The 12,018-nt window shown below is 36.1% G+C and overlaps 2 protein-coding genes and 1 pseudogene across 2 annotated transcripts; 1 reads left to right on the plus strand and 2 right to left on the minus strand.

Moving 5' to 3' along the window:
- Nucleotides 1–394: 394 nt before the first annotated feature.
- Nucleotides 395–2,951, minus strand: LOC116117371 (annotated as a pseudogene).
- An 872-nt stretch (nt 2,952–3,823) lies between these two features.
- Nucleotides 3,824–4,718, plus strand: LOC116117372. Its single transcript, XM_031403410.1, has one exon. The coding sequence runs from the start codon at nt 3,824–3,826 to the stop codon at nt 4,685–4,687; it is 864 nt and encodes a 287-aa protein (XP_031259270.1). The 3' UTR covers nt 4,688–4,718.
- A 2,928-nt stretch (nt 4,719–7,646) lies between these two features.
- Nucleotides 7,647–8,492, minus strand: LOC116117373. The gene has a single exon (XM_031403411.1). It carries the CDS (start codon nt 8,490–8,492, stop codon nt 7,647–7,649), a length of 846 nt encoding a protein of 281 aa, XP_031259271.1.
- Nucleotides 8,493–12,018: the final 3,526 nt, after the last annotated feature.

Here is a 12,018-nt window from a genome sequence, read left to right on the forward strand (position 1 = left end):
AAGACAATAAGAATCTTGACAGCCATGAGCACTTACATAAACTGCATAATATTCAATTTCTTTGAGTATACTTGCGAGTTGACACAGGTCATTAACTAATCAACTCAGTTCTTGGTTTTCAGTCATTGAGTATGCTTTAAGAATTCAATTGAGATTATTTTCCTTCTCTTTTTTTTTTTTTTTTTTTTGGTTTTTCCTTCCTGTTGATTTTTTACAGAGCTGCTTTGAGTGAATTCAAAACTAAGCATACTAACTATTAAAGTACAGAATTAAAGAGGGAAGATATGATATAGCAGCAATAATTTCAAGAAAAGTGTATAATTTTTTTATCCAAGTATAATACAATTATATTTGACTTTTTGTACAAGTATTGAGTTCTTCTTGATTGTTTAGGCTACTGGTTGAGGATGTTTAAAATGGACACCCTGGATTTGATCAAATTCCTATACAGAGACTCAATTCCATCTTCAATATCCTGAATGCACAACTCCAAATTTTGAAGCTCATTTTGCACATCTTCAATTTGCTTTGTCTTGCAGCAGAGGAGAGTTTGCAATGCAGCATCTACCTTTGAGATCTCATTTATATTCGCTTCTTCTTCTTCGCATGTCACTCTTCTGTTATGTACAAGCTTGGAAACTAATGACCAACTGCTCAATTTTTTTGTTGACTTGGGCCCGGAAATGAAGCACAGTAACGAATTCAATATTGTTGAAGTATGAATCTTTTGGTAGAAAATTAAAATGTTGCAGCATAAGAAAAGTATTGCCACGGCAGCAAGGAAGAAAAAGGGCAAAGACCGGCATGACCTGAAGTGCAGTTTTAGTTTAATTAAAATTCTGTTACTTTCAGTTTTTATGAATTTGAAACTTCTATTAACTGCATGTTTCAATCTTAAATGCAGTTGTTTAATGTTATCCCTTTGCAACTCTATAAAAAGGGATCCTAAGATGAATGTATTAAGGAAAAATATTGAGAGAAAATATTAAAGTGAAATTTATTGTTTTAGATTTTCCCTTTCCTGAATTTAGAAGCCATAGACTTGATTTTCTTGGCTTCTAAATTCCAACAAATGGTATCAGAGCCCTTTATCTTAAGGGACCTGTGAGAGATTTCTTAATTTTGTGAATGAATTCAGTGAGGAGGAGTAAGATCTTCCTGAAGGGTTGTGAAGAAAATCCTTGTAAGTTTGTCTTAAAAGTTTATGGCAAAGAGTGGAGAAAATCCTTGTGAGTTTGCCTTAAATTTGTGGCAAATAATTCCAGAGACATTACAAAAATGACTCTGGATGATTTGATGAGTGCTCTTGAGACGCAAGGGCAAAGAAGAAAGATGAGTGGTATAGAGACTACTCTATGAACCAAGGCTGCAGTCAAGCCAAAGTTTTCAGAAATGTCTCCAACAAGAGGATTGCAGGGAGAAGAAGTCACTCCAACAAGAAGGTTGGAGGGAGAATAATCCCAAGCATGTAACGTGCTTGAGGATGAAGAAGATTTGCAGGATGATAATCTGCAAGAATGCCAGCGACAGGATCTGCGAGAGGACATTGAAGATGTCCTGAGACTCTAGTTGAAACTTGGAGGTAGATGAAGAATTGCAGCATGTTTGTCTGCAAGATTGAGGAAAAGAAGCCAACACTCAAAGCATGAAGGAGTGGTAGCCTGTAGTTGTTAAAGAAAGGAGGAGTAAGTTTGACGATGAGGCTGAAAATGCCATGTTTATTGGATATAGAAGTCAGGCAAATAACTCTATAATCCGAAAGTTAAGTGCCATGAAAGCAAAAGTGTGGCAGCAAAAGTGGCTGCAAGTGTGGCAGTAAGGTTGGCTGTCGAGTTGGCAGCAAAGCAGCAAGAGTGGCTGCAAATTTGGTAGCAAGAGTGGCTAGAAGGTTGGTTGCAGGATTTGCAGCAAGGCAGCAATGTTGGCTGCAAGTTTGGCATGAAAAGCCATGAAGGCGTGAAGAGCCTTGAAAACATGCTGAGGAGCATGTTTTGAAGTTTCTACCAAAAGAATCAAGGAGGAGTGTTGAAGTATGAATCTTTTGGTAGAAAATTAAAATGTTGCAGCATAAGAAAAATATTGCCACGGCAGCAAGGAAGAAAAAGGGCAAAGACCGGCATGACCTGAAATGCAGTTTTAGTTTAATTAAAATTCTGTTACTTTCAGTTTTTATGAATTTGAAACTTCTTTTAATTGCATGTTTCAATCTTAAATGCAGTTGTTTAATGTTATCCCTTTGCAACTCTATAAAAAGGGATTCTAAGATGAACGTATTAAGGAAAAATATTGAGAGAAAATATTAAAGTGAAATTTATTGTTTTAGATTTTTCCTTCACTGAATTTAGAAGCCACAGACTTGATTTTCTTTGCTTCTAAATTCCAACAAATATAGTGACAGTCAATGGCTCAACCTCTACTAACATGTTACAGTCTATGCCTCAACCTCTACTAACATGTTAACCATGGCATCAGTCTCCTTGTCCTGAGTGGAAGAGATGACAATTTTATTCTCCATGCACTTCAAATTCCCCAAGGCACTGCAGATAGCCTTTTTCAGAGCCTTCTTAGAGGCTGGATATTTCTTCACCTCACTTGCAATGTCAATTTTACCTCGTCTGCATCGCAAAATAGATTGAAGCTCTTATGCAGATTCTTTGATTTGCAACAAAGCTTCCTTGGCAGTGTTACACACATCCAATAGCCTAAGAGATCTTATCTAACAACTCATCGGCTGATTTTTTGTGCAGGTCACTGGCTAAAGCCACTTGTGTAAGAGGCAACAGAAGTAACTTGTCAACACACTCGTGCAAATCTTGAAGGCCACTTAATTGATGGCATATTGATGATGAACATGTAGAGGATCTTCTTAGATGCTCATCAAATTCTGAAGTTAGAGGGTGTGGTCTGGATGGAAAGCAATTTGAGCGAGGATGGTAAGCTGAGGCAGCCATTTTCTTTCCTTAAGAAGTTTTGAATGCTCAATTCACCTCAGAAATATGGCTTTCTTCTGCTGCTAATTCATAATATATACTATGGAGCAACAGAGACAAAAGAAATCTCATCCCCTTCAAATACCAATCAATACCAGCATCATTTTGATTTAGATCTAATTGTTGTCTTGACAATGTTTTTACCCTACCTGTCTCCAACTTATTATCAATAATTTTAACTTTGTAAAATGGCACTAGAACTATTATAATCAGCAACACACGGGTGATATTGACACCAGAAAATAGGTTATAGCCAAATAATTCAATGTGTCACATCTGCAAGTTTATACTAAATTATTTGCTCTTCTATTTCAATTAGCAACATGAAGCTCAATATTATATGAAAATGAATCCTCCAATCCAGCCTGGTCTGCCTCGCTCTTGGAGGCAATATTCGTTGTGTAACCAGTCCTCAACTTGATCACCTGATTGTAATAAAGGTTAGATATAATAAGGCTTATACATCTGTTCAATGACAGTACTCTTGTCTCAGGCCATGTGGAGACTAATTAAATCACAATAATAATGAACATAGCAGAAAAATTAGTGCACATGAGGAGATGTGTCATTTGCACTCATGATTTAACAAGCTTAAAGTAGTTAGATGATTAGCTGGAGATATTGTGACAGGGAACAAAACATCAATATCGCTGAGATGGGGTCTGGATATTGATATCAAAATCATATTACTGCTGGTTGATGTGTGAAGCACTCAGATTCCTTGTCTCCCTCACCTTTTCATATATATTGAGTAGTTTCCAGGGGATACAAGGGAAATTGCTAAATATTGCAAATTCAACTTCTAAGCCTTTCTCTCATCTAAAGAAAGCAAAATGGCTACTTCGTACCACACTCGGTCAAACAGCTTGCCCTCTAGGCCACACCCATTTTCCTCAGATTTTGATGAGAATTTGCACAGATTAAAGGCCTCTGAATCAGCTTCAACATCTTCATCATCAATAAGCCAAAGACTTAATGGCCTTCAAGACTTGTATGATTCGGTTGATAGGTTGCTTCAGTTGCCCCTTTCTCAACAAGCTTTAGCCCAAGAGCTACAGAAGAAGAATGTACAAAAGTTTTTGGATGGATCTCTAATCCTCTTGGATATTAGTAGCACGGCTAAGGATTCCTTGTTGCAAACAAAGGAATGCATACTTGAACTGCAGTCAATCTTGCGTAGAAGACGGGGAGGTGAATTTGAAATCGATGAGGTTAAGAAATACTTGAGCTCTAGGAAAGTTGTGAAAATGGCCATTCACAAGGCCCTGAAAATTTTGAAGGGTGCAGAATGCAGCTTTTCTACCTTGGATGAGGACCTTGAGACCAAGGCCATGGTTAGCATGCTAAAGGAGACGGAAGCGAAGACAATCACAGTGCTTAACTCTATGTTGTCCCTTATCTCAGGACCAAAGGCTCAATCAAAGATTAGCAGCTGGTCAGTGGTTTCCAAGCTAATTCAATCCAAAATAATAGCATGTGAGAAAGAGGAAAAAGATGTAAATGAGTTTGATAAGGTGGATGCAGCACTGCAATCATTCATCGGTCTCAAGACAATCAAATCCGATAACTTCTTCCATGTTCAAAACCAGCTAAAAGAGTTGGAATCAAGCATTCAAGATCTTGAAGAAGGAATTGAGAGCTTGTATAGGAGCTTGATCAAAAACAGAGTCTCTCTCCTCAACATCCTCAACAACTAGCTTAGAACATGATGATGTAGTCATACTTGTACATGAGAAAAACATACATACAATATTTTCAATACAAAATTCATATGCTTTTTGGCTCAAATATTTCTGCTTCCTGTTGATACTGTGAGTGTTTAATTTTTCATCCCATGGATATCAGTTAAGCAGGGTAAATTAATTAAAAATAAAATCTACACTGTGATTGGTGACTCAATGAGTAATTAACACAAAGTTATCGAAGGTATTTTTTTTTTAAGAAAGAAGCTTTGCTGGGTTAATTGGCAGGTTTTTCAAAACTTTGAGGCCTCACGGAAATTATTTTACTTTAAACCAATATGAAATCTGTCAAGATTCCAATTGTTTCCAGGGAGATAATCAAACGCATCAAAATTTGATGATATTCACATGGAAGAGTTCAATGTCATACACTGAGTAAATAAAAATATGCTGGTTGTCTTTCTGTTGGGAGGGCATTTCAATCAGTTTATCAAGTTCTCAATTAGCTCATACCAATTTTCTATGCTATAGCAGCTAAGTATATGGATCTTGCCTTCTGTTACATGACAATCATGGAAGGATATGCTTTTTAATCAAATTATTCTACATTACACATGCACTGGGGAGAATCATATATGTAGATCTTGTCTATGTGTTATCACATGAATTATTTGCAAGTTCTAAAGATTAGGTATGAAAATGAGTGTCATTATTGATTGAAGATCATTGAGTTTTATAATGGCAATTCGTGCAGCAACAAAATGAATCCCCACGTGTAGATGTGTCATAGCAACTAATTTATAAATTAAACAGATGGATCATATTAGTATATTAACAATCAAATGAGCTATAATGGTTGTTGTCTGTTCTCGTTTTCCTATTCCACTCGTGCATTTGCATTTTTAATTGCTTACTGTTCACTATATCATATTGTATTAGCCTAAGTTCAGGATCTTTGTGATCTCACAAGGTAATATGTGATATGGTGATTTGGAAAGCTGGTGGATGAGAAACATTGTGTATACATACTTAAATAAATTATACATTAAGTATTTGGTGTTTGAATCTATCAAGTGAATGTAATTGAACTTTGACCAGTTTTTAATTATATCAAACTTGGGCCAGAAAGAATTTTTCCAGCATTAGGACTGATATGAGTAGCATAAAAACCAATCTGACACCAAACTTGATTTAGAAACATATGCGTGTATACTTGCGAGCTTTTACAAAGCATTTTCTTTATTAACTAATTAACTAATTCCTTCGATATTGACTAATTGAATTTCTGAACTTGATCCTATTCTCATCTACTTGTTTTCACAGAAAAATTAAATTCACTGTACATTCCTTCTTCCCTAACTTCAATTGATTTACTTAATGGACTAAGAATTGAAAATTATTGCAAGTGAACTCACAAATATATAAATACTATGCAAGTTATAGAAGTAAACAAAGTAAGATGTGTCAGCAGTAATTTGAGGAAAGTGTATTTCAATTTTGTATCTAATACATAATACAAGTATATTTCATTTCTGTACAAGTATTGAGTTCAGCTTGATAGTCTAGTCTAACGGTTAAGAATGTTGAGAATAGACAGCCTGGATTTGATCAAACCCCTATAGAGAGACCCAAGTCCATCTTCAAAATTTTGAATGCACAATTCTGTCTTTTGCAGCTCATTTTGCACATTTTCGACTTCTCTGGTGTTATCAGATTAGTTTGACTCGCAACTAAGGAGCGTGTTGGTTTTTAGGGCCGGTGAACTCTAAGAAAGATAAGGAGAAAAATGAAAACTGAACTGCATTTCATTACACTGCAACTTGGCAAATATATACAACAACAATCTTACTGTTTTGCTAACTACAACAACCATTCAGATTTTTAAAATTTAAAACAAAGTTGGCAACTTATTATTCTAAGTTGATTACACCTAATCATGTCAGAAAACCAACAACTTCAGAAGCTTCAATTTCGGCGGACAAGTGGGAATGCATCAGCTGCTTGGCGCCAAAACTCATTCAAAACCAAACTAACTTTAACTGAATTTCCAGCAAATTATCAATACTTCAACACTCCTCCTTGATAATTTTGCTGGAAACTGATGATGTAGGTGATAACCTGCTGGAAATGGGACAACTTCCGGTTAGATATTCAAACCTGATTTTTGGAGCCAAAGTTTCAGTTTATGTTTTTGTTATGACTGCAGTGGTTGTGAAGCAGATATCAGGCCAATCAAGTGAAGACTTTATGTCATGTTTAGTTGAGACTTAGACTTGGGTTGGTGCATATATTTTGCTAAAGTGTATTTGTAATATTTTATTTTACTGCAATAGGCAAAACAGTGACGTAAGTTTGTATATACATTGCTCTGTTCAATGAAAGAAATGCAGAGAGAAAAATCCCTAAATTCTTGCCGTCTCTTTCATTTTCAATCTCTCATTTTTAGTCTGAAATTTTCTTCCTTGAACCAACAGAGGCACCTTTAAGCAGACACATTATTACATGTTGCATTTTTTGTTTCTTAAAAACGTGTAAGATTTGAGTATACCATGTGAATCTCATTAATTGATTGATTTCAATCATCTATGTGGAGACCATTGGAATCTTGACACCTCTGTATGTATATTAAATTGAATAAAATTTGCCAAAAACTAATAATTGAATCTCTGATATAAATGTTGATCAATTTCAAACCTGATGTCTACATGGGTAAATTTTTCTTAAATAGTTAAATTTAAATTAAACTTTTTCACCTAATTTATTAAATTTTTGTTTTCTTTTACTTCTGATAAAAAAATTAATCAAGAAGTGCTTATGGTAGAATCAACAAACATCGTTACTGTAAAAGTAAATGGTAGTTTGAAAGAGAGAAGATGGATATCAAAGGAAAAAGTTGTTTGAATCTAATTGATTTAGTATTAACAAGAATATACAAGTGTATTTGATTGATGTACAAGTATCAAAATTTTGTAATCTAATTGTTGAGGATGTTGAGAAGAGAGACTCTAGTTTTGATCAAACGTCTGCTCAAGGACTCAAGTCCATCTTCAAGATCTTGAATGCTTGACTCCAACTCTTGAAGCTGGATTTTGATGTTTTCACATGTGCTTTTCTTGTTGAGGAGGGTAGATAATTCGGCATCCACCTCTTCAAACTCATTTGGGTCTGTTTCCTCACATGCTACCTGTTTTGGTTGCATTATTAGCTTGGAAACTACTGACCAGCTGCTTAACTTTGATGAAGCCCTCGGCCCTAAGATAAGGGACAGAAGAGATTCAATTACATTGAAGGTGACGGAATCAACCTCTTTTAACATGCTTATCATCTCTTGTTCCTCACAGATTGGAGAAGAGCTTCGGTGTTTAAGGCCTTTCAAATTCTTCAAGGCCTTTTGGATGGTCTTCTTTACTGTCTTCCTGGAGGTCAAGTATTTCTTAACTTCAATTGTAAGTTCAAGATCATCGCCTCTTCTTCTGCGGAAAATGGATTGAAGTCCTTGAACAGATTCTTTAGTTTGCAACAAGGCATCCTTAGCAATGCTGCAGATATCCAAGAGCCTAAGAGATCCATTCAACAGCTCATCAACTGATTGCTTTTTCTGGTCTTGGGCTAAAGCTTGTTGAGACATGGACAACTGAAGCAACTGATCAACACAATCATGCAAATTTTGAAGGCCTAATATCTGATGGCTTATTGATGATGATGATGTAGAAGTAGATTGAGAATCCCTTAATCTGCATAAATGCTGATCAACTTCTGAAGTGATTGGGTGTCGTCTAGAAGGAAAACTGTTAGAGCGAGTGTGGTATGAAGCGTCCATTTTTCTTTCTTTCGGAATTGAAGAGGCCTAGAAATGAATTGTTCAGTTCAGTTTGCCTTCATTCAGTGACCATATGCTTAATATATATTATGAGTTAAAAGAGACAAAAGGAATCTCCTCCTCATATTCAACTAGGAACATGATTTCTGATTTGGATTTAAACATTGTATCAGCTATATTTATGCAATGTCTCCCACCAGCTCCCTAATATAATTTTTTTAGTGATTCAAAATCATAGAAGTATCTTGACATCAGTTAATGATCCGAAACAATGCAATGCATGGATGGAGTTGACCATTTCTCCTCAGCAACAATACAAGAGAAGCAATCCAGTTTGGCTTGCCTCCCTGTTGAAACAACAAATTTCTGACGCTCATGTGGACTTATATACAATTTGCTTCACACGAGTGATGTTGACAACCGGAAAAAGGTAGTAGCCAATTGTCGTTATGTATATTTAATATAAGAACATGTATTAGTAAATTGTTCTGGTGTAGATTGAATGCCCTTGATGCTTCCGTATGATAAGACTAATGACATGTAGAGACAGAGATCCACTTCATAAGGCTCTTAAATATCTTTGAAGCAACACAATTATGTAAACCAACGTTCTGATAAATAAGTTAATCAAATATTCCAGGTCCTATACTGATTAATTAATTGTTGTTCAAGAGGGAACAAGGTTTGCGATGTCGAGCGTCATATGTTTTCCCAACATAATTTACCTTAACACATGGATGGCCAGCAATTGTTTCAATGCTTAAACGTGTGACAATTAAATCCACCAAGTCAATCCATTAATTCAATCATCTATCTAGAGACAATTAGAATCTTGACACCTCAGATGTCTAGTTAATAATTGCATACAAATTGCCTTAAATTAAACTTGTTCATCCAATTTAACCTTGTTTATTTTTTCCTAAACTCTGGCAAGTTTAATCTCCAAGCAAAAAGAACTCTACCCAACACTTTTAGCAGTAAAAGTAAATGATTTTGAGGGAAAAAAAAAGTAGAAGAAGATAGGATATCAAAACAAAACTTTGTTCGTGTATCTATTGATTTAGTATCGACAAAAATATACAATTGTATTTCATTGATGTACAAGTATCAAAATTTTGTAATCTAATTGTAGAGGATGTTGAGAAGACAGACTCTAGTTTTGATCAAATACCTGCTTAAGGACTCAAGTCCTTCCTCAAGATCGGGAACGTTTGACTCCAAATCTTTAAGTTGGTTTTGGATGTTATCATATTTGCTTGTCTTGTGAGAAACGATGCTAGACAAATCAGCATCCACCTTTTCAAACTCATTTATGTCTACGCTACCTTTTTCGGGTGCATTAGCTTGGAAACTATGCTTAGCTTTGATGAAGCCCTTGGCCCTGAGATGAGGGACAACAATGATTTAATCACCTTGAAAGTGACTGCTTCAACCTCTCTTAACATGCTAATCCTGCCGTTTGTCTCATGTACCTCACTGATTGGAGAGGATCTTTGGTTTTTCAAGCCTTTCAAATTCTTCAAGGCCTTCTAGATTGTCTTTTTCACTGCCTTCCTAGAGGTCAAATAAATCTTAACCTCGCTTGTAAGTTCAATATCATCACCCCTTCTTCTGCAGAAAATTGATTGGAGTCCTTGAACAGATTCTTTAGTTTGCAAAAAGGCATCCTTAGCAATGCTGCAGATATCCAAGAGTCTAAGAGATCCATTCAACAACTCATCAACAGATTTCTTTTGTTGGTGAGCCAAGGATAACTGAAGCAAATTATCTGTTCAAAGTGATGATATTTTGCTTGAAACAAACTTTTTTTGATTGTTAAACTAAAGCTGAAAACTGGCAGTAAAAAGCAGAATTTGAAGTGGTGAAGTTGGCCTGGGAGCAGTTCACCAAAGCTGGTTTTTTTAGGCATGTTGAAGTGATTGTTTTTGGTGAATTCATCATACATTAAGCTGCCTACTTCATATCATGTTAATGTGGTGTAATTTGAGTTGCTAAAGATGTATGGTTAAGATGTATTTTGGGATTAAAATATGTTTTATGTTAGGTACAACAGTGGGATTAAAATGTATAAACTTTGTTGCTTCTTAATGAATATACATAGAAAAACAAGTCTTCCTCTCTCCCATCTCTTTTTTCTTCTTGTTCTCTCCGTGCACTTAGTTTGTGTTCAAGCTCCAATAACCAACAACTGGTATCAGAGCTCCATTTGATCTCAAGGGGCCTACAAAAACATTCATTTTCGGCACTTACTTAGTCAGTCATCATCACACCAAAAACTGGTCTTCATGGCAGCAAGTTCAGCCTCACTCTTACCTCCAACCTTTAATGGAGAACAGTACCATATGTGGGCTGTTAAGATGAAGGCTTATCTAAGAGGTCAGAGTTTATGGTAGTACACAGAAGAAGAGAAGCAGTCGCCATAGTTGGGGCTAAATCCAACCTTGAATCAAATAAGAATCCATGAAGAAGAAACTGCAAAAGCTCCAAGAGTTTCTTCTCATATACATGCTGCTATTACAGATCAAGTCTTCACAAGGATAATGGCTTGTAAGACAGCAAAGGAAGCTTGGGAAAAAGCTAAAGAAAGAATTTGGAGGAAGTAGCCAAACCCGAAATATGCAAGTCTTGAACTTAAGGAGAGAGTTTGAGACATTAAAGATGCAAGAAGCTGAAGTGGTTAAGGAGTATGTTGATAGATTAATGAATGTGGTTAACAAGATAAGGTTGCTAGGGGAGGAGATAACAGATAAACGAACTGTAGAGAAGGTATTGGTGAGCCTACCTGAGAGGTTTGAGTCAAAAATCTCCTCTTTGGAGGATTCCAAGGACTTGTCTCAGATCACCTTGACTGAGCTTGTTCATGCACTTCAAGTTCAAAAGCAAAGAAGAAAGTTGAGGCAGGAAGACAGTGGTGAAGCAGCATTGGTTGTCCTACAAAAGGGCAAGCCAACTTAGGGAGGAAACAAGAATCATGTTGGAGATAAGAGAGGAAAGGGCAGAGCCAGCAGTCAATGGAATAAACCATGAGGTTTTAGGGGTTTTCCACCATGTTCTCATTGCAAGAAGAAGAACCATGCAGCGAGTAAATGTTGGTTCAGACCAGATATTCAATGCAGGGCATGTAAGCAATTTAGCCACATTGAAAAGGTCTGTAAAAACAAACCACACCAGCCAACACAGCAAGCACAGACGGCTAAAGATCTGCAGCAAAATTTAGAATTAGAGCAAATGTTTGTGGCCTCCTACTATGTTATTCAGTTCAATGCTAGAGCTTGGCTGATTAACAGTGGATGTACAAATGATAGAACACCTGATCTGGAGAATTTTGTGAGTCTAGACCAATCATACTAGTCAAGAGTAAAGGTTCGAAATGGTGACTATGTGAAGGTTAAAGGCAGAGGAGATGTGGCTGTGCAGACCTTGACAGGTACAAAAATCATTACTAATGTTTTGTTTGTTCTTGAAATCAATCAAAATCTGCTTAGTGTAGGACATATGCTTGAAAGAAACTAAACTCTGCATTTTG

This window comes from Pistacia vera, unplaced genomic scaffold, assembly GCF_008641045.1.
Source record: "Pistacia vera cultivar Batoury unplaced genomic scaffold, PisVer_v2 Contig805, whole genome shotgun sequence".
NCBI classification, from domain to species: Eukaryota; Viridiplantae; Streptophyta; class Magnoliopsida; order Sapindales; family Anacardiaceae; genus Pistacia; species Pistacia vera.

Excerpts from the sequence above, each read along its gene's own strand:
- LOC116117372 (XM_031403410.1), top strand. The coding sequence starts at position 3,824 with ATGGCTACTTCGTACCACACTCGGTCAAACAGCTTGCCCTCTAGGCCA.
- LOC116117373 (XM_031403411.1), bottom strand. The coding sequence starts at position 8,492 with ATGGACGCTTCATACCACACTCGCTCTAACAGTTTTCCTTCTAGACGA.